Source organism: Trichomycterus rosablanca, unplaced genomic scaffold, assembly GCF_030014385.1.
Source record: "Trichomycterus rosablanca isolate fTriRos1 unplaced genomic scaffold, fTriRos1.hap1 scaffold_241, whole genome shotgun sequence".
Classification (NCBI taxonomy): Eukaryota; Metazoa; Chordata; class Actinopteri; order Siluriformes; family Trichomycteridae; genus Trichomycterus; species Trichomycterus rosablanca.
In genome coordinates, this window is record NW_026947069.1 from 1 (window position 1) to 22,500 (window position 22,500).

General features: G+C 36.1%; 1 protein-coding gene and 2 long non-coding RNA genes across 5 annotated transcripts in view; 2 read left to right on the top strand and 1 right to left on the bottom strand.

Moving 5' to 3' along the window:
• Window positions 1-263: 263 nt before the first annotated feature.
• LOC134307063 (uncharacterized) lies at window positions 264-10,587 on the bottom strand. 3 transcript variants are annotated; one of them, XM_062990425.1, is made up of 6 exons: window positions 10,286-10,587; window positions 8,958-9,056; window positions 8,265-8,330; window positions 7,668-7,721; window positions 7,428-7,499; window positions 264-369 (listed from the first exon to the last, which is right to left on the bottom strand). In XM_062990425.1, the coding sequence occupies exons 1-6, from the start codon at window positions 10,490-10,492 to the stop codon at window positions 349-351; spliced, it is 519 nt and encodes a 172-aa protein (XP_062846495.1). In that variant the 5' UTR covers window positions 10,493-10,587; the 3' UTR covers window positions 264-348. The 3 variants fall into 3 exon arrangements, with proteins under 3 accessions (XP_062846495.1, XP_062846494.1, XP_062846493.1); XM_062990424.1 differs by having other exon boundaries at window positions 264-386; XM_062990423.1 differs by lacking the exon at window positions 264-369 and adding an exon at window positions 6,218-6,586.
• A 172-nt stretch (window positions 10,588-10,759) lies between these two features.
• On the top strand, window positions 10,760-11,653 carry LOC134307060 (uncharacterized). The gene is made up of 2 exons (XR_010009647.1): window positions 10,760-11,005; window positions 11,437-11,653. It is a non-coding gene; the product is annotated as an uncharacterized LOC134307060 (long non-coding RNA).
• A 5,897-nt stretch (window positions 11,654-17,550) lies between these two features.
• The window catches only part of LOC134307061 (uncharacterized), a 28,063-nt gene continuing 23,113 nt past the window's right edge, over window positions 17,551-22,500 (top strand). Inside the window, exon 1 of the long non-coding RNA XR_010009650.1 lies at window positions 17,551-17,638. This is a non-coding gene — a long non-coding RNA (uncharacterized LOC134307061). The remainder of the gene's footprint in view (window positions 17,639-22,500) is intronic.

Consider the following 22,500-nt stretch of genomic DNA (forward strand, 5'->3'; position numbering starts at 1 on the left):
ATACTTATATATGTATACAATTATATCTAAATATATAAAACATATACCTTTATTTTATTAGAATAAAGAAAATAAAAAAAAATATATGTGATACATAAACTAGATAAACGTTTTTCCTTTATTCCTCAAGTGCATCATGGTTATATAATGTATAATGTATATAATACAATAATGTGTTTGTGTTTGTAAAGTACATTTAAAGTAAAAGCTTAACAGCTACAGTTTTATAAAATAAAATGTGATATAAATTTACTCACCTCTGATTGAGTTGTGTAGTTCAAGCCGTAGCCTAGTGGTTAAGACACATGACTAGTTATCCAAAGGTTGCTGGTTCAAGCCCCACCACTGCTAGGTTGCTGCTGTTGGGCCCTAGATAAAGGTGTCTGCTGAAATGTAAATGTAGTAAAATTTTCTGTTTCTCCTGAACTCCACCTACTGTAAACCACTGGACTATATATGACGAGAGACGGGCGGAGACACACACACACAGATGTTTCTAACATTTATTTCAAACAATAGACAACTAACACACGACCTAAGCTAAATGCTAATGTTAATCTAAACACACACAACATGACTAAACTATTCTGAACAGGTACAAGACTAAACAAGACTTCTAACCAAGGAGTGTGACTGGAAATGTTATATTTTATTAGTTATTTGCATTTAACTCGTAAGTTTTTGCTTTCTTACGCTGTAAGCCCGGACTTTATAAATTACTTTTCTATCAGATTAACTTAAAAAAGTAAATTTAAGGTAATTAAGCAGAAAAACGTTCAACATTTACATGTAAGTCGCCTTTTTTTAGCTTGCTGTTGGTGAATCAGGCAAAAATGATTTTCATGTGTTTGGGCAGCCATTTGTTTTAACTTTTGTAACCTGTTGTTGCTAATTACTTTTTACTTTTCATTTAAGGCTTTTTGTAAAAGTAAACTTGTCTTCCTCAAATGTCTTTTGTGAAGTGGAACCTTTTTTTCTTCCTCATGATGCTATTTTTGAGTAGCATGTACACCAGTCTGATGGGGCTTTTTTATCTTCTGTCTAATGTTGGTAAGTGTTTTACTTTAATTAACAATTTGGTTAAAAATAAATGATCTTAATGTTGACACTAAATAAATAATCAAACAGCGCTGCTTTATTTGCCGTGTTTAGGCTACAAGCTAGCATTCTAGCCTTCATATGAAGCAAAGAGTGTGCTGGCCTGCTTTATTTTAATCCTTAAATGAACGGTATTAATGTTGATATTAATATTTCTGTTTCTTTGGTTCTTTGTTTTGTTTTAGAGAGCTGCAGCCAAACGTTATGAAATCAGCTCACTGTGTGGAACTGAGTTCAGGATCATGGTTACTGTGAGGAGCTGTTTGTGTTTCATCAGAACTTTATATACAGTTTGTACAGTTTTAAGATGTTTTCTTGTCATGTTGAATTTTAAGTAAATACTTCTGAACTGAAATAAAGAAAAATAACTTTATTATTCTGTCTGTTTTTCTATAAACATTTGTAATATTGATATTTAAAATGTAATTAACATGAAAACTAAGAAGAAATTAATATTTTTCCATTGAGCTCAAGATAATAAGTAGAATTATTGGGAATAGCAGTTGGTATAACAAAAAAAATAAAGTTTAATCAACTTGCCTTTTAGGTGTAATAACTTAATGTTTTAAGTTATGCTAACTCAAGTTTTTATTATACATTACATAACTTTTTAAAAGCAACCGGTTTCCTCAAATTTTTTAAGTAGATTGAACTTATTTGGGCTTAGAGTGTATTTAATTAGCAGGGTAGAAGAGACATTTGAAGGTTTCAGAATTCCAAAGACTGATACACACACACACACACACACACACACACACAAACACAAACACACACACACACACACACACACACACACACACACACACACACACCCATACACACACACACACACACAAGTTATGTGTGGAAAGTCGGCCTTGAACTAGATTACTGAGCCAGTGTTGCCAACTCCTCAGTAAGGAAAGTTGCTATTGGCTGTCCTAAAAATCGCTAAATGATGCCATCGCCTAATTTGCATAAGGGTTGGTGCATGTGGATCGGTATATCTCTTATTATAAATAGTGATAGAACATCTCAATACATTTATATTATTATGAACTATAGGAAGCAGATCTCGATAGATCCATTGTTCTGTATCTCAGACATTTATCTTAAATTTATTTATTAGGATTTTATTGACATTCTATATGAGCCAGTATACAAAACTTTTTGTAGTGAATAATATGTTAAGCCTCTATGAGGAACATCATCTAAGGTTTTGCCTCCATGATTTATCTTACACTGTTGAATATAATCCCAGTATGGGAACTATAGATCACACAGATTTTATCTATAGCTACAAAAAACATGGAATAAGGAACAAATAATTAGAACAGAACTGACAAGCGACAAGCAACAAAAACTAAGTACAAGATGAGCTAATAAATGCTGAACATCTTCACTCAGTAATGAACTTTATTACACACAACTTTTACTGCACCAGTTGAACTGCTAAGAAAGCATTTTGTGTTGTCGTAATGTTTTTTGAACATTCTTTTAATTAAGGTTTTGCAGTACATGTGACAAAGACAGGACACAAATTAAACAACCACAGTGTAGCGTTTACATATTTTTACAAAATTATTATAAGTTGTCACATCACAAAACCCCTCCCTAATTCCCAGTTGGACCTACTTCAACAGCACCCCCCCCCCCCTATAATAGATAAAATAAATAAATGAATACATTAGAATAAAATAAATAAATAATAAAAATAACTAGAGATGTGCATTTCCTGCAGAGAATGCGAGTGTGATTGCAGTGCAGCGGGTGAGCAAGTGCCCATGTCCCAATGCTTTATCCAGGTCGGGGTGTCATTAATAAGCTGTACCATATAAAGTTGGAATGGCGTTGATATCTCAAACTGTCAAAAAAGGAATGGAAGTGAATAGGGACAAAAACCGGGCTTGGCAACCCAGGAAAAAATGTACTGTGAAGTTTTACAGTAAAACTGTTGTTTACAGTTACACCATAATAGTTCACAGTTCTACTGTCATTGTTACAGTTTGACCATGAATACAACTGTGAACTCTCATGTTACTATAAAGTTCATTCTAACCTTTTCAGTGTTTAATATTGACTGTGAAGTTTACAGTAAAACTGTTAAGTTTACAGTTGAACCTTAATAGTTCATAGTTCTACTGTCACCTTTACAGTTCGACCATGAATACAACTGTGAACTCTCATGTTACTATGAAGTTCATGGTAACCTTTCCCAGTGTTTAATAATATGGACTGTGAAGTTTACAGTTTAACTGTAAACATGATTTTGTTGAACTGTGAAATTGAGTTTTGATAGTTTTAGGCCTCTTGTGTATTAAGTTTACAATTTAACTCACCTCACCAGTCACCTATGATGTTTAATGTTTACAGTGAAGTTTACAATAAATGACAAGAAACAAATATGAAAGACAAAATAATATAAATGTATGAAATATTTATGTATTTATTTATTTTTATTTATTGAAAGTATGTGAGTGAGGGATGTAAGTGTATGCAAGTTAATTACAAAATGCCTGCAAAACGTTCCAAAGACGTTGGGACAGAGGCAACAAAAGACTGGGAAAGTTGAGGAATGCTCAAAAATCACCTGTTTGGAACATTCCACAGGTGAACAGGTTCATTGGAAACAGCGCAAAATACGACAACGGAGACCCCGGACTGTTGAGCAACTGAAGTTGTACATCAAGCAAGAATGAGAAAGAATTCCACCTACAAAGCTTCAACAATTAGTGTCCTCAGTTCCCAAACGCTTACTGAGTGTTGTTAAAAGGAAAGGTGATGTAACACAGTGGTAAACTTGCCCCGTCCCAACTTCTTTGGAACGTGTTGCAGGCATCAAATTCAAAATGAGTGAATATTTGCAAAAAACAATAAAGTTTATCCGTTTGAACATTAAATAACTTGTCTTTGTAGTGTATTCAATTGAATATGGGTTGAAAAGGATTTGCAAATCATCGTATTCTGTTTTTATTCATGTTTTACAAAACGTCCCAACTTAATTGGAATTGGGGTTGTAACATTGGTGTCTAAAGAATCAAAATCTAATTAATTTCCTCATTTCTAATTAAAGAAGAAATGTACATGGAGTGTCCAACAGTAATCACTATTCCCTTGGCATCTATACTAGACAATCGAAATGCCACTGTACGATTTGATAGCGTAACTGACAATACAAATCTCGACTGTTTTATGCCAGTCTCTGGATCAGTGAAAACTTTGTCTGAATTGATGGTGTACAATTTGGCAATGACAGTCCCTTCACTTACTTGATCACATTGACACCCACCTTGCATACCACAATGGCATGCATCCATTATGACAAGATCTGTCACTTTTCCATAACTGCCTTCTTTGGTATGCACAATAGAATTGTCACTCTTAAACTTTGAGCAGTATTCAGATGTCTGCAGAACCAGACCATTAACAATCTTTTTTTTTTTTATAAAACACAGCAACAGCACAGACTTTCAGCAACAAATTCTTGCCCCAGAAGCTCCTCTAAGGCTAGCCTCTGTGTTACAGACAGATGTCTTCTTTTCCCTCTGCCAAGAGCAACACCACCCCACACATAACGTGACAAGAGATTTTGCTGTTTGGATGAAAGAAGATTATCAAAATAATTTCTGACATGTTCACCTGCCATTTCCAAGTTACTGTTACTGGCCATGGTTGGAGGATTTTTCATAAGAAGAAATTTATTAACAACTTGTGATGCAACATATCTGGTGCCACAAATCATGTTTTTCAGCTGACCATTATTGGACTCAAACACAAAGGCAGAAACACCAGTAAGAGGGCCAAAATCTTTAACTGAAGATACCAGATGTGTCAGTTGATGGACATTGGATGTACAGTTTTCTTTACCATACAGTTCCTCCATGTATATGACAAATTTGTTAAGGGCTACATCTATCAGTGGAAGCACATTTCTGTCTATCTTCTCCTGAACTAGGGTATTAATGCTGTAGCTCAGGAGAAAGAAGTGCTTCAGAAACCTCAGTGGCAGTATGCCAGACAGAACAGGTAATGAATAATACAACAAAAAACTTTGCCATTCTGAAGCCTTCCAGAACCTTCGTTCCATCAGTGACCTAGCTGGTCTGGATATTTCCAGTGGACTTTTGATAGAAAGAAGACGCTTATCAATTCTTGGAATGTCCCGGCCAATGTACCAGGGCATACTGTGATTTGCTGAATCAAACCAAAGATTGACAATATACCGTGTCACTCCCAGCAACACAGAATGCATATAATCAGGAACAAATGACCTGACAATGTCACAAGTAGGCATAAGACCTAACACAGAGGGAACTTTCACACCATTAACAACAGTCTGTGTTTGACTGGCAGTTAGTGCCTCCTCTATGTGGTTGCTGTTGTTCCTAATCTGCACCCTGGGCTGAAAAGCGTAACATCTCACATGCCCATCACCTTTTGGCACATACTCTCCAGGATGCTTGCACCAATCACACCCAAACTTTCCATTAAATTGTGTGCAGTTCCGAAGAACAGGTCGTGCAACTGCATCAGCTGTGCACACCAAGGGGTGAAATTTTGAAGTACTGATCACACCCTCACTATTTCTCCAAGTCAAACCCTCTCCACTTAGACTGGAACACTCATTTACAAAAGGCTCAGTTAATGCTGTTATGTTGGGCTTTTCAGAACCAAGCCACATACCAAGAAGGAAAACATGCTTTCTCATACTTTTTGCCTCTGTGACGGCACACTGAATTGGAGTCATGGACAGTTTGCTTGATTTAAACAAAGGAACACCATCTATGTTAAAAATCAAAGTGAAATCCTGTGGTGTTATTCTTCCATTGTTCAAGTGTTCTAAATAAAAATCAGAATTTGTGACACGAGTCACAACATCTCGTCTTGCCTTCTCTTCATCTCTGATAAATGCAGAAGTTACCTTTGTCTAGGCACTCCTTTTGTGAGAATGGTCGCTGACATTCTTTACATGTCCCAGTGTTTTCTGGAATTCTGGCAATGCAAGACATGCAGCAGAAAACATATTTAAACTGTGATACTAGACCCTGCTTTTTCTCAAACAGGAATTTTGTTGATGGAAGAATTCCTGGTATCAAAAGATCAATTAGTGTCAATAAATCCTGCAGAGCAGTTCCAGCCAACTTGTGCCTTAAGTAAAAGCGGTGATAAGACAGACTGCCTGTGCCCTGGTCAAATTTGTTCCTTCAAAAATGGGCAAGAAATCCTACAAAAAAAACATACAGCTGTTTTTAGAAGGGTATGAATATCATTTGTTTTGTGTTTAATTTTAAGGTAAATTTCATCTAAACATCATCTAAAACTTAATCCCAGCAAGACCGAGATGTTGCTCATTCCTGGAGATCAGTCTCCAACCCAGGACCTAGTCATTTCTCTGGATGACTCCCAGATCAGACCATCTGATAAGGTAAGAAGTCTTGGTGTTGTCCTTGATAACCAGCTGACCTTCTCTCCTTATATAGCCAACATGACGAGAGCGTGTCGGTTCCTCCTGTACAACATCAGGAAGATTCTGTCATTTCTCTCCAGGGAAGCTACCCAGATTCTAGTGCAATCACTGGTAATCTCACGGTTGGACTACTGCAACTCCCTTCTGGCTGGAGCTCCCATGTCCACGATTAAACGCTTACAGCTCATTCAAAATGCAGATGCACGTCTGGTTTTTAACCAACCCAAACACTGCCACATCATCACCCCACTGCTACGTTCTCTTCACTGGCTTCCTGTAGCTGCACGCATTCAGTTTAAAACACTGATGCTCGCCTACAAAGCCAAAAATGGACCAGCCCCAAGCTACCTTCGTGGCCTAATCAAACCCCGCTCTGTACCACGCAACCTCCGAGCCACCAGTCTCGCTCGACTTGAGCCCCCATCCAGGACTAAAGGAAGACAAGCATCAAGGCTGTTCTCTGTTCTAGCGCCGAAGTGGTGGAATGAACTTCCTCTGTCTGTCCGAATATCTGAGTCTCTTGCTGTCTTTAAAAAACGATTAAAAACCTTCATCACCTTTTTACTAAACACTTAAGCTGACTTGTACTTATTTACTAACATTTTGTTCCATTCTTTTCCATTTCCAAAAAAAAAAAATAATAAAAATAAAAACAAGTTTTTCTAACAGGTTTTAGCAGATTTGAGTTCTTCGACTGTTGTTTACCTAAACTTGAGAAATGAAATGTTCACTATGGAAGCACTTCTGTAAGTCGCTCTGGATAAGAGCGTCTGCTAAATGCTGAAAATGTAAATGTAAATACGGGTATATTCAAGGAATATGTATTTTGAGGTAGTAACTACTTATGAAATGGAGGACTATGAGAAGGTGGTGCATTACTAACCTGAGCAGCATCGTGACCACTTTCATGACCGCCTTCAAATGGTTCTGCAAGGTCTTCATCGGTATCAGATATCTATTATAAATAAATAAAAAAGAAATAAAAACTTAGTGTAATTGAGAAAATGTTTTCTTGTAATGATGTTTATAAAGGTTTTTAAGGGCTTTTTCTCTCTCTTTTTCAAATTAACATTACATTATTATTGTTAAATAATAATGAAAATCAAGGTAGTGTGATACTAACCTGTGCATCATTATGTGCAATTTGGTCTGCAAGGTCTTCATCAGAATCAGACATCTGTATTGAAACAAAAATAAAAATGTGTACTTAAGGGAAGTCAAATTTATTTATATAGCGCTTTTTACAATAGACATTGTCTCAAAGCAACTTTACAGAATCCAGGACCAACAGACAAAAAAACCCTATTGAGCAAGCCGAGGGCGACTGTGGCAGGAAAAACTCCCTTAAAAACAGGAAGAAACCTTGAGAGGAACCAGACTCAGCAGGGCCCCGTCCTCCTTGGGTGGCCTGGAGGATACTTTAAATAAATAGAATTTACACAAATCATACAAACACAAAATTAAGTTCTATTTAGGAAGAATAATATAAAGATTTAGCTTTTATGAGTTCATGTTTATACTCGATTAGAGCAACTTTTCATGCCATCTTATACACTTCCAGTGCAGCTTTCTAGTTTTCGTGCTGCTTGTTTTAGCTCATGTGTGTGGTCACTTTAGTTTTAAAAATGCTTAAGAATAACTTCCAATCTTCCTTTTTAAATTAACAAAACTCTCTTATATTGCTCAATAATAATGAAAAACAATGTAGTGTGATACTAACTTGGGCATCATCATGAGCAGTTTGGCCTTCACGCAGATCTGCATCGTCATCATCAGAACCAGACATCTGTATTAAACAAAAAATTGAGAAAAACCAGACAATACTTAAGAAAACATGATGCTTTGAATAGCTAGCATAGCCTTGTAAAGCAGTGGTAATGGGTAGTTTGAAGCGGTACTTAGCTTTTTAAAGCTTCATTTAAAATCTCAATTTAAAATTCACGTTTGGTATTTTTAGATTAACATTATTTATAGTAAGTTTCAGTAAGGTTATTACATTTTAAAACTTATGAAGAACCTGAACCTAATTTAAATACCGTGCACTGTAAAATGTAATAAGTTGGCTTTACTTAAAAAAATATGCAAACTCGTTGCCTTAGAAAAATTAAGTAAGCTCAAGTACAGTAAACTTAAGATAAACAGTAAAAATAACTTATTTATTGTAAGTAAGCAATACTTAAACAACTTTATTAAGTGTAAAATACTTAAATTAACTTATTTATTGTAAGTAAGCAATACTTAAACAACTTAATTAATTTTGAGTGTAAAATACTTTATTGTATTTATTGTGAGTGTGCAACACCTAAATCAACTTGTTTATTGTTACGTAAAGTGCATCAACACAACTGAGAACACTCATAAGGTTGATGTAGCTATATTACATTTATTATTAAATGAATGAATAAAACATTACAGCAATATTGATGATCAAGCCAAGCTCAGGATTATCTTCACTCAGAATGGTCAGCACACCCACTGTAACAGATGCTAACATATTATCTCTCACCGTACCCTGCAAAGAAACATATGTTCATTTACCATGAATAGTCATCAAACCAGAAGTATATAGGTATATAAGTATATAGTATATATAACCTATAAAGCAATCCATGCTGGTCGGGTTGCCAAATCCACTCAGATTCATTTATTTTTCCTCTTTGATATTACGCAGCATCAGCGCACAAACTTTGAACGCTCGCTACATGTTGATGTGCTTTTTTGGACGTGGTATCATTAAACCCCTCGTCACTTCTCACGTGTTTTTGTAAAAAAAAAAAAAAAACGTAGTTTGGGAGACTGTGATTCCAGTCAGTGATAGATGATGTACTGTAGTATGAAACCCAGATCAGAAAGTCGTGTAGTGTGAACTTGGCATTAACCATCCAATCAGAGGACTTAAAACGCCAGCGTAATTGAGCGCCTGGACATAGCCAGGCGCTTAGCAACCCCTTTAGCAACGCCAACTCAAAATCTGATTGGTTACTGTATCAATTTCATTGCCGTTTATTTTAGGCTCGAGGCGTCGCGCTACTGATTTTGAAGCCTTAAGGCAGATTTCTTTGACCCTGGCAACACCTGACGACTGAAATCTGATTGGATAATAGCTCTAGTATAAATATACACGCAACCAATAGAACATCTATGAAAGAAAGAAAACAGACTATTTGGAATTAATTTATAAATCTTCATGGAAACATATATTAAAACATAAGTCATTCTGACAGTGTTTAGGCCAGCAGATAAGGCGTTTCTAATAAAAGTACCTGGGTGCTAAACATAACCATTCACCGTGATGTAACTGTACGCTAACTTTCTTCACAACTACAAAGCACATAAACCTGACGCTGACTACACGAACACAACGGTGCACCAGTTTACGATAAAATAATAATAAAATTTACTTACCAAATCAGTGTTCAACAAGTATCACGGTAATCCCCACAATTATATAAGCGACGTGCAGCGACTTGTCCAGAAATGTTCCAACTGCCGTTTAGTGACAGATAGATGTCCGAAGTGCGCATGTCCAAATTAGGTTAATACAGAAACGTGTTTTTTTAACTGAATTTAAATTAAGAATATTGAGTAAGAAAACGTTTTCAACCACAAATTACAGATAATTTATTTAAAACGAGTGTTAATAACAAGTTGATAAACTGAGTTAGGCACACTCATTATATCTAATTAAATGAAGTGTTAAGACTTACAGTGTGTAACTAAACAGAACAATTTCAAGCTTACCTTTTCACGTTCAGGATCTATGAACTCTGTGACCAGCTCATGTGGTCTCCCATCCATTGCATGCCGATCGTCTTCTTCAACATTTTCAATATCTTCCTCGTGCATGAAAATGGGACTGTGCGAGCCAAATTCTTTTTCCTCATGCGAAACCGTTCCAATGTCGCGGTCATCACTTGCCGCAACTTCAGCAGAGTTTGTTGCATCCATGGGCGAAATAGAATGACTATCGGTATATCTTCGTTTTGTAGTGCGTGGAATAGGCACATTATCATTCAGATATATAGCGCCTTGTATTACGCGTATTCTGTGCACACCCCTCTTCTTCAAACGCCATTTCAATTTTTACCTACGGTCTCCTCAGATTTTTGTTTGCACCTGGTCCGCGCATGCGCACTGGACTTGAGACCGTTAACTCAATCCATCGTCTCTGCCTCCACACAGATTTTACCTCAGTTTTTGCGCGCGAAATACAAATTGAGTGTTACAGTCTTCAGTTATTTTATCCTCCGACATGGGTTTGCCAAAGTATGCTCTAGTGTATTTTTTTGAAGATGATATTCCTGCCACCAGTGTAAATGAGTCCCAATTATTTGAAGGACACAAAAACCTTACCACAGATGATCCCATTGATGGCCAAATGGTTGTGGTAAACTGGAAAGTGAGGATTGGGAAAAAGATGTTTGTTAGGCAGGTGCCCTGCTAAGCCTTTGAAGTTCGATGGTAAGTCATGAACTCTTATAATAATACACAGGAATGCCAATAATATCCCTGAAATTTTATTTATAATGAGTGACCATTTCAGAAAGTTTAAAATAACCCAGGTCTTAGCATATTTTTACATGTTTTAGCTTTTTTTTTTACTTGTTTTAGCCAATTTGTTTACATGTTTTTTTTTTACGTTTTACATGTTTTAAATTGTATGTCAGTGTTTTAACATTATACTAGTGTTATTGTCAGTGTATAAGTGTCAAAAACAACCCCATTATTTTATATTAGCCTAAAATAATTTTCTTTATGTGAAAAAATACTCAACGTCTCTCCCAGAACCAATTGATGTCGTGTTTCAAGGCACCACTGTAATTAGTTTAACGTGCTGTTATAGTTCTGAACTGCACTGAATTAAACATATCATTTTAAATGTTTTTCCCCAGATGATAAAGCAAATTTAATAGTGGCAGAAGAAGCATATTTCCTTGGACAGGAAATTGAGGGTGGAAAGAGGCTGAGGAAGAAGCCAAAGCGATTATATGATGATGAAGACGTATGTCTGAAAATGCTGTATGAATTTAAATTGAAATGGAAGTATTTAAGTGAGGACCAGTCATATAGGATAGATTGATGTATATAAATAAAGGTAATATAAAGATACCTGACAGATGTCTAGAATTTAGTCTATGTGTAAATCACTAAAGTTAAGCACTTTTCTGTGGAGTTGTGCACAGCGTAGTAGCCATAACAACCCGAAAAATTATTGAGAAAGACGCTACAACGGTTTATGAGGTTTTACCAATAATGTAAAATAGGTTGTTGTTAAAATTAAGACGTTGAGTTAGTCCAATATTAACCCGACAGTGTTGTTAACCCAGTGGAGGTTCTAGACCAGGGGTCCTCAAACTTTTTAACCAAAGGGCCAGATTACTGTTCTTCAGTGTTCCGCAGGTGAAATTGTAAAAACACCCAAAAAGCTATTCACTATGTATACTAGATGTATTGTTTGTGCTTTGTATAATTGTAGTTCATAATAATAATGCAGAAATGTTATTTATTTTAATCATTTCCATTATCCTACCTCATACAGTGTTTCCTTAAAAAAATCAGTGTGAACTGTGAGCCTGCTTTTGCCTGATGAGACAGTAAGCGTCAGGTTCCATATCTGTTACTGCCAGTCATAATAGCTAATAAATGTTGATCAGTGAGTTTGGATCTGGTTGGAGATTTAAGGTGTTTCAACTTCGAAAAAGTCTGCTCACAGATGTAGATGCTCCCGAAAACGGTAGTTACTTTGAGTGCATGTTTTATTGAGATAGGGGAGCAATGGAAAGAGAAGCATAAAAATTAAACAATGTGCTTGAGTTTTGATTTTGGATGCATAAATGCGTTGATCTCCAGGAGCAGGTCGTTAAAACATTTCAAAACTCGCCCGACTCAGCCAGCGGATCTTAGTAAAGCACATCTTCAGTTCAGACAAGGATTCCTGAAACTGCCTGTAGTTTTAATGAAATTAACACAGGATACGAGGATTTTCATAATGAAATCCCACTTAACTGCTTTGCAACACAGTGCCGCATAATCTACTGAGACTCCGGGTGGCCAATTTTTGTTTTCACTGTTATTTTTCCCCCGTTATAATACTGTAAGTTCAAAGATGAACAGTGGCCAGACAACATGTATTGCTGCTGTCGTTAAAGGGGCCGGTCAAATAAAAGCATCGGGCCGTAGTTTGATGACCCCTGTTCTAGACCATGTGAGGTTGGGGGGGGCAGACAGGGGTCAGAGGCTATGTTAGAGGGGCCAATTACTTAATAAAATGTGGGTTACTTTAGTGTGCAGCTTTGTCGCTGTGTTTGCAAGTTCGCAATTAGGGGGGCAGTAGGGGGGCCAAGCTGGTTGTCACAGGGACACTGGCCCCCGCTGCCCCCCCCACCTCACATGGTCTAGAACAGGGGTCATCAAAATAAACCAGAACCCCCACCCAGAACCGCCACTGTGTTAACCACTCGCCAAGGTTACAAGGTTCATCTATTCAATATGTGTTGCAATGGTAACCGTCACGTTTTCCCGTATTCTAAAAATTACTAAACTGTAGGCTTGCGTGACATGGCAGAACCGCCTGTAAAAAAAAGGGTCGGAAACCACAAAGATTTCTTGACAGCTATCGGGAGAGATGGCCTTGCCTCAACGTGTCCAGGCTGCCTCATCACGCGTTCTGCACCGTGTGCAAGACTGACATCGACATCAGTCACCAAGGGGCAACAGGTAACGAACACAGTCCCACACACACAAATGTGTTTGACTCATGTTATTTATTATAATCTTACCTGCCAGGCTTAAATTCAATTCAATGTTGCTTTATTAGCATGGCCATTAGTACAGTGTTGCCAAAGCATAACAAGACAAACATATAAACTTGAAAAATATTAATAAATCTTGTGCTGTGGAAGTGGTTGCTCCAGGCCTATTTTAAAGATGTTTTAAATATCAAATTTTTTTTTTTGTTTTTTTTTTTTTAATGTGGGGTGCATGTTGATGTGTGTCTATATATATGATGTATAATGTAATTTAGAATATATTTTAACAACATGCAGGAATATTACCTACTCATACAGTAGCCTATCATAGTCTCCCCCCTATGCCCCTACATTTTCAGATTGCAGACGCCATGTCAAAGGCATGAAACACAAAAAAATGATCTTAGTGGTGGAGTCACTTAAGTTCCTGGGCACCACCTTATCCAGGGACCTAAAGTGGGAAAAGAACACACTCTCCATCGCCAAGAGGGCTCAGCAGAGAATGTTCTTCCTGAGACGGCTGAAGAAATTCAACCTGCCACAGAGTCTGCTGATCCAGTTCTACACAGCAATAATAGAGTCCATCCTCACATCGTCCATCACCATCTGGTTTGGTTCCTCAACATCACATGAATGAGCCAAACTCCAGCGTATAATCAGGACAGCGGAGAGGATCATTGGATGTAGTCTGCCAACGCTTCAGGACATTTACAACAGCAGAGTGCTGAAGCGTGCCGGCAAAATTACAGCAGACCCCTCTCATCATGGACATCACCTTTTTCAAACTCTTCCATCCGGCAGAAGACTCAGGACAATAAAATTTTAATTGTCCATCCGGACAATAAAAACAAACACATCCAGACACGCTAACAGCTTTTTCCCCAGAGCTGTAACACTTTTTAACCACCGTTGTTCTCTTGGGTAAATGTTGGTAAATACTGGTTAACAGTCCGTGTGCTGTCGGGTCTGTTAAATATGTTCTATGTTACATGTCATACATGTGTTATTATCTGTACTATTATGTGTATTGTTTGTACTACTATGTGGACTATTGTGTGTATCACCAAAGCAAATTCCTCGTGTGTGTAACATACCTGGCGAAGTAAAGTGATTCTGATCTTCTCATTTGTTAAACAACCATGTGGAAAGACACGTCCTGTAATCGTGGAAAAGATGTTCATCTGTTTCAGAAGGGTCAAATTATTTTCCCGCATCAAGCAGAGAAAACATCTTAGGAGAAGCTGAAACTACTAAAATCAGGTTAAGAACTGTCGAACGCATTATTAAAAAGTGGAAGGACGGTTGGGGGGGCAGAAAGTGGAAGAAATGTGGTCGAAAAAAAATCTCGAATGATTGTGATCGGCAATCACTTAAACGTTTGGTGAAATCAGATGGTAGAAAAACTCCAGTAGAACTCAGGGATGTGTAATAGTGACAGTAAGAGCACATGCACAGTGCGAAGGGAACTCGAGGGATTGGGACTAAACAGCTGTGTAGCCTTAAGAAAACCACTCATCAGTGAGGCTAACCGGCAAAAACGGCTTCAATTTGCTAGGGAGCATAAAGATTGGACTCTGGAGCAGTGGAAGAAGGTCATGTGGTCTGATGAGTCCAGATTTACCTTGTTCCAGAGCGATGGGAGCATCAGGGTAAGAAGAGAGGCGGCTGAAGTGATGCACCCATCATGCCTAGTGCCTACCGTACAAGCCTGTGGGGGCAGTGCTATGATCTGGGGTCACTGCAGTCGGTCAGGGTCTAGGTTCAGCAACGTTATGTGCCCAAAGAATGAGGTCAGCTGACTACCTGAATATACTGAACCACCAGGTTATTCCATCAATGGATTTTTTCATCCCTGATGGCACGGGCGTATTGCAAGATGACGATGCCAGGATTCATCGGGCTCAGATTGTGAGAGAGAGGTTCAGGGAGCATGAGACATCATTCTCACACATGGATCGGCCACCACAGAGTCCAGACCTGAACCCCATTGAGAATCTTTGGGATGTGCTGGAGAAGACTTTGTGCAGTGGTCCAAATCTCCCATCATCAATACAAGATCTTGGGGGGAAAATTAATGCAACTCTGGACAGAAATAAATGTTGTGACATTGCAGAAGCTCGTGGAAACGATGCCACAGAGAATGTGTGTCATAATCAAAGCTAAAGGCGCTACAACAAAATATTAGAGGGTGTGAGCTTTTTTTTTGGCCAGGTAGTGTATTAGTATGTTGGGTTCCACTTTAAAATAAGGCTACCTTTATAAAGGGTTTATAAAGGGTTTATAAAGGGTTAATAAACTGTTTATTAAGGGTTATTAAAAAGGTTGTAAATGCCTTATAAGTCATTAATAAGCTGTTATAAAGCATGAATAGAAAGGGCAACCGGAGTGTCACTTGCCAAATAGTGATCCTACATCATTGCAAAATAGTGAACCCACATCAATCTGTAATGTTAACACTAGCTTGACTGAAAATCTGAGATTCTGAGGACAAACCCCTTCTTCTACACAACCATTAGAGCGCTATCAGTCCTCTTTTGTCATGCAAATGCTAGCAGATAACACACTATTCAACCCACCCCCAACGTTTATCCCAGCAAACCTGTGAGTTACCTTTTCCTAAGTAATTCCACTACAGGCAGGAAAGTCTCAGTATGGTTAGATTACATGTGCCACAAAGGTGGTGGGAAACTAAGCCTTGTTATGGTCTGACCAAACTCTGAACTTTGAATTTGTGAACTTGAACTTGTGATGTACAGGAGAAAAATGTACACAGGACAAAACGTAATGGGTTCTGAACATGTTTATTTAGCACAGGATGCGTTAGAGTTGATTTTTTGAAAACCCTGTTAATTTTTCCCATTGGAAATCGCGCTTAGACCCAGGTCTCCAAATATGGGCATAACGAGGACTACAGAATGACTTCAGAGGTCTATTGATCTAAGAAAGCAATAAACTAAAAAAGCAAATAACTAATAAAGTATAAAATTTCCTGTCACACTTGTTAGAGATCTCGGACTAACTACAGAATTTCTTTAATAATTTCTATATGAAATTGAGAAACCAAGGACACTAATTAGTGCATTTTTTCCAAGTAGAATTTTTCTGTTCTTGCTTGATACCAAATTTTAGCAGCTTAACAGTCACACACAGCACACACCGTCTATTTCTGCACTCTATTGTCTCTAAAGTCCCAATATGCACCCCTGCATCAATGGTAAACCAGACCAGTTGGCATTATCACTTTTTTGCACTCATGCATTTTATTCACAGATTTAAATATTACAAATCTTTAATGAGTTTAGTCCAAAAATTTATTTTTTTAACAATATTTGGCCTGCTGCATATGTATTACACAGAAGTGCCATACCTGTTTACACATGTTTGTATGCCACCTAATATAAGCTCAAAACAGCTCTGATTTGCGAATACATCAGCATTACAAGACATCTGATATATCAGTCTGTTATCTGTTAGCAGGACATTACCAGCAGGAACTTCTACCTCTGTATGTTGTGAAATCAATTGCTGTATGGTGCATTCCAGTACCATGTATTAAACAGAACAGCAATGCACACATTGTTTGAGCCATGAAGGTGTGTGTATAAATAAATATCTACACTGCACATGATGTCCCTGGTATCCCCTTGGCCATATACAGTGGGGTCAAAAAGTATTTAGTCAGCCACTGATTGTGCAAGTTCTCCTACTTAGAAAGATGAGAGAGGTCTGTAATTTTCATCATAGGTATACTTCAACTATGAGAGACAAAATGAGAAAAAAAAAATCCAGGAAATCACATTGTAGGAATTTTTAAAGACTGTATTTGTAAATTATGGTGGAAAATAAGTATTTGGTCACCCACAAACAAACAAGATCTCTGGCTCTCACAGACCTGTAACTCAGGCCTGTCTGTAAAATTAGGGCAGAGGGGGATGATGTGTGTGAGGTGTTTGTGTGTAGACAGGCTGTGGGTCATTACCATGATAATAGGTACTAAGTGGCTCACAACAGAGGAGCAGGGGATCGAGAGGCTAGAGTCCCTTGCGCAAAAAAGCGTAACTGTAGTCATTCTAGTGTGTCATACAGTCAAACCATCGACCAGGATGAATAATTGTTTGACCATATTTATGGTTTAGCTGGTCAACCAGCATCACCAGTTTAGATCAGAATAAATCCAGCTCAGCTAACATCATGATCTTCTCCATCAGTACTGATATCAGTTCTCACACTGCAGTCCAGTAGGTGGTGATAATGAACCTGAACGTTGTAGATCCACCAGCTCAACCCAAACATAGACAAGGAGAAGCTGCAGCAGCTGGTGTGTTTGTACTGAAGTGAATCATCTGTAAGTAAAATATTCATTTATTTCTTACATTTTAATTAATAATAAACTAGAGTTTATAAAAATAGCGCCGTGAGGATTTGAGGAGCTTTAACTCCCTTATCATGTAAACACACAAACTGCTAGCTGCTTCCGTTAGCATCACACATGATTCAGTACTGATGAACCGATTCATTTGATCCGATCTAGCAAAATCTAGTTTTTTCATGTATTAATGTAATCATTTTGTAGAAAAACATTTACGTTATTTTAGCTCTGTTTACGTGGTTTTTATATTTTGGTTGCTAAAACACTTTGTAAAAACTGGACTGAACAAATCACTGGTATTACAACCATAATCCGGTGTTCTGTCGATTTGTCCTACCCTATCGAAATGTATTCCTGTAGTAAATATTTAAGTTTTATTGATCTATTTTTATTAAAATTATGTTTATCTTATTACAAACTATAGGTAGCACATCTTGATAGCTCTGTATATTATTATAAACTATAGGTAGCACATCTCGATAGCTCTGTATATTATTATAAACTATAGATAGCACATCTCGATAGATCTGTATATCATTATAATTAGTGGTAGCACATCTCGATAGGTCTGTATATCATTATAATTAGTGGTAGCACATCTTGATAGCTCTATATATTATTATAAACTATAGGTAGCACATCTCGATAGGTCTATATATTATTATAATTAGTGGTAGCACATCTCGATAGCTCTATATATTATTATAAACTATAGGTAGCACATCTCGATAGCTCTGTATATTATTATAAACTATAGGTAGCACATCTCGATAGATCTGTATATTATTATAATTAGTGGTAGCACATCTCGATAGGTCTGTATATCATTATAATTAGTGGTAGCACATCTTGATAGCTCTGTAAATTATTATAAACTATAGGTAGCACATCTCGATAGGTCTGTATATCATTATAATTAGTGGTAGCACATCTTGATAGCTCTGTAAATTATTATAAACTATAGGTAGCACATCTCGATAGATCTGTATATTATTATAATTAGTGGTAGCACATCTTGATAGCTCTATATATTATTATAAACTATAGGTAGCACATCTCGATAGCTCTGTATATTATTATAAACTATAGGTAGCACATCTCGATAGCTCTGTATATTATTATAAACTATAGGTAGCACATCTCGATAGATCTGTATATTATTATAAACTATAGGTAGCACATCTCGATAGCTCTGTATATTATTATAAACTATAGGTAGCACATCTCGATAGATCTGTATCTTATTATAATTAGTGGTAGCACATCTCGATAGCTCTATATATTATTATAAACTATAGGTAGCACATCTCGATAGCTCTGTATATTATTATAAACTATAGGTAGCACATCTCGATAGCTCTGTATATTATTATAAACTATAGGTAGCACATCTCGATAGCTCTGTATATTATTATAAACTATAGGTAGCACATCTCGATAGCTCTGTATATTATTATAAACTATAGGTAGCACATCTCGATAGCTCTGTATATTATTATAAACTATAGGTAGCACATCTCGATAGATCTGTATATCATTATAATTAGTGGTAGCACATCTCGATAGCTCTATATATTATTATAAACTATAGGTAGCACATCTCGATAGATCTGTATATTATTATAAACTATAGGTAGCACATCTCGATAGCTCTGTATATTATTATAAACTATAGGTAGCACATCTCGATAGCTCTGTATATTATTATAAACTATAGGTAGCACATCTCGATAGATCTGTATATTATTATAATTAGTGGTAGCACATCTCGATAGCTCTATATATTATTATAAACTATAGGTAGCACATCTCGATAGCTCTGTATATTATTATAAACTATAGGTAGCACATCTCGATAGATCTGTATATTATTATAAACTATAGGTAGCACATCTCGATAGATCTGTATATTATTATAATTAGTGGTAGCACATCTCGATAGCTCTGTATATTATTATAATTAGTGGTAGCACATCTCGATAGCTCTGTATATTATTATAAACTATAGGTAGCACATCTCGATAGATCTGTATATTATTATAAACTATAGGTAGCACATCTCGATAGCTCTGTATATTATTATAAACTATAGGTAGCACATCTCGATAGCTCTATATATTATTATAAACTATAGGTAGCACATCTCGATAGCTCTGTATATTATTATAAACTATAGGTAGCACATCTCTATAGATCTGTATATCATTATAATTAGTGGTAGCACATCTTGATAGCTCTATATATTATTATAAACTATAGGTAGCACATCTCGATAGATCTGTATATTATTATAAACTATAGGTAGCACATCTCGATAGATCTGTATATTATTATAAACTATAGGTAGCACATCTCGATAGATCTGTATATTATTATAAACTATAGGTAGCACATCTCGATAGATCTGTATATTATTATAAACTATAGGTAGCACATCTTGATAGCTCTATATATTATTATAAACTATAGGTAGCACATCTTGATAGCTCTATATATTATTATAAACTATAGGTAGCACATCTTGATAGCTCTATATATTATTATAAACTATAGGTAGCACATCTCGATAGATCTGTATATTATTATAAACTATAGGTAGCACATCTTGATAGCTCTATATATTATTATAAACTATAGGTAGCACATCTTGATAGCTCTATATATTATTATAAACTATAGGTAGCACATCTTGATAGCTCTATATATTATTATAAACTATAGGTAGCACATCTCGATAGATCTGTATATTATTATAATTAGTGGTAGCACATCTCGATAGATCTGTATATTATTATAATTAGTGGTAGCACATCTCGATAGGTCTACATATTATTATAAACTATAGGTAGCACATCTCGATAGGTCTGTATATCATTATAATTAGTGGTAGCACATCTTGATAGCTCTATATATTATTATAAACTATAGGTAGCACATCTCGATAGGTCTATATATCATTATAATTAGTGGTAGCACATCTTGATAGCTCTATATATTATTATAAACTATAGGTAGCACATCTCGATAGATCTGTATATCATTATAATTAGTGGTAGCACATCTTGATAGCTCTACATATTATTATAAACTATAGGTAGCACATCTCGATAGCTCTGTATATTATTATAAACTATAGGTAGCACATCTCGATAGGTCTGCATCTTATTATAAACTATAGGTAGCACATCTCGATAGCTCTATATATTATTATAAACTATAGGTAGCACATCTCGATAGCTCTGTATATTATTATAAACTATAGGTAGCACATCTCGATAGCTCTGTATATTATTATAAACTATAGGTAGCACATCTCGATAGGTCTGCATCTTATTATAAACTATAGGTAGCACATCTCGATAGCTCTATATATTATTATAAACTATAGGTAGCACATCTCGATAGATCTGTATATTATTATAATTAGTGGTAGCACATCTCGATAGCTCTGTATATTATTATAAACTATAGGTAGCACATCTCGATAGGTCTGTGTATTATTATAAACTACAGGTAGCACATCTCGATAGCTCTATATATTATTATAATTAGTGGTAGCACATCTCGATAGCTCTGTATATTATTATAAACTATAGGTAGCACATCTCGATAGGTCTGTGTATTATTATAAACTATAGGTAGCACATCTCGATAGCTCTATATATTATTATAATTAGTGGTAGCACATCTCGATAGGTCTGTGTATTATTATAAACTATAGGTAGCACATCTCGATAGCTCTATATATTATTATAATTAGTGGTAGCACATCTCGATAGCTCTGTATATTATTATAAACTATAGGTAGCACATCTCGATAGGTCTGTGTATTATTATAAACTACAGGTAGCACATCTCGATAGGTCTGTGTATTATTATAAACTACAGGTAGCACATCTCGATAGCTCTATATATTATTATAATTAGTGGTAGCACATCTCGATAGCTCTGTATATTATTATAAACTATAGGTAGCACATCTCGATAGGTCTGTGTATTATTATAAACTATAGGTAGCACATCTCGATAGCTCTATATATTATTATAATTAGTGGTAGCACATCTCGATAGGTCTGTGTATTATTATAAACTACAGGTAGCACATCTCGATAGCTCTGTATCTTATTATAAACTATAGGTAGCACATCTCGATAGGTCTGTATATTATTATAATTAGTGGTAGCACATCTCGATAGGTCTGTATATTATTATAAACTATAGGTAGCACATCTCGATAGCTCTGTATATTATTATAAACTATAGGTAGCACATCTCGATAGATCTGTATATTATTATAATTAGTGGTAGCACATCTCGATAGGTCTGTATATTATTATAAACTATAGGTAGCACATCTCGATAGCTCTGTATATTATTATAAACTATAGGTAGCACATCTCGATAGGTCTGTATATTATTATAATTAGTGGTAGCACATCTCGATAGGTCTGTATATTATTATAAACTATAGGTAGCACATCTCGATAGCTCTGTATATTATTATAAACTATAGGTAGCACATCTCGATAGGTCTGTGTATTATTATAAACTACAGGTAGCACATCTCGATAGCTCTATATATTATTATAATTAGTGGTAGCACATCTCGATAGCTCTGTATATTATTATAAACTATAGGTAGCACATCTCGATAGGTCTGTGTATTATTATAAACTATAGGTAGCACATCTCGATAGCTCTATATATTATTATAATTAGTGGTAGCACATCTCGATAGGTCTGTGTATTATTATAAACTACAGGTAGCACATCTCGATAGCTCTGTATCTTATTATAAACTATAGGTAGCACATCTCGATAGGTCTGTATATTATTAT

Excerpts from the sequence above, each read along its gene's own strand:
- LOC134307063 (XM_062990423.1), bottom strand. The coding sequence starts at position 10,492 with ATGGATGCAACAAACTCTGCTGAAGTTGCGGCAAGTGATGACCGCGAC. Across the intron at positions 7,722-8,264 it reads CTGCTCATGATGATGCCCAA|ATGTCTGATTCTGATGAAGA; the intron begins GTTAGTATCACA and ends GTTTCAATACAG. Across the intron at positions 7,500-7,667 it reads TTGCACATAATGATGCACAG|ATATCTGATACCGATGAAGA; the intron begins GTTAGTATCACA and ends TATTTATAATAG.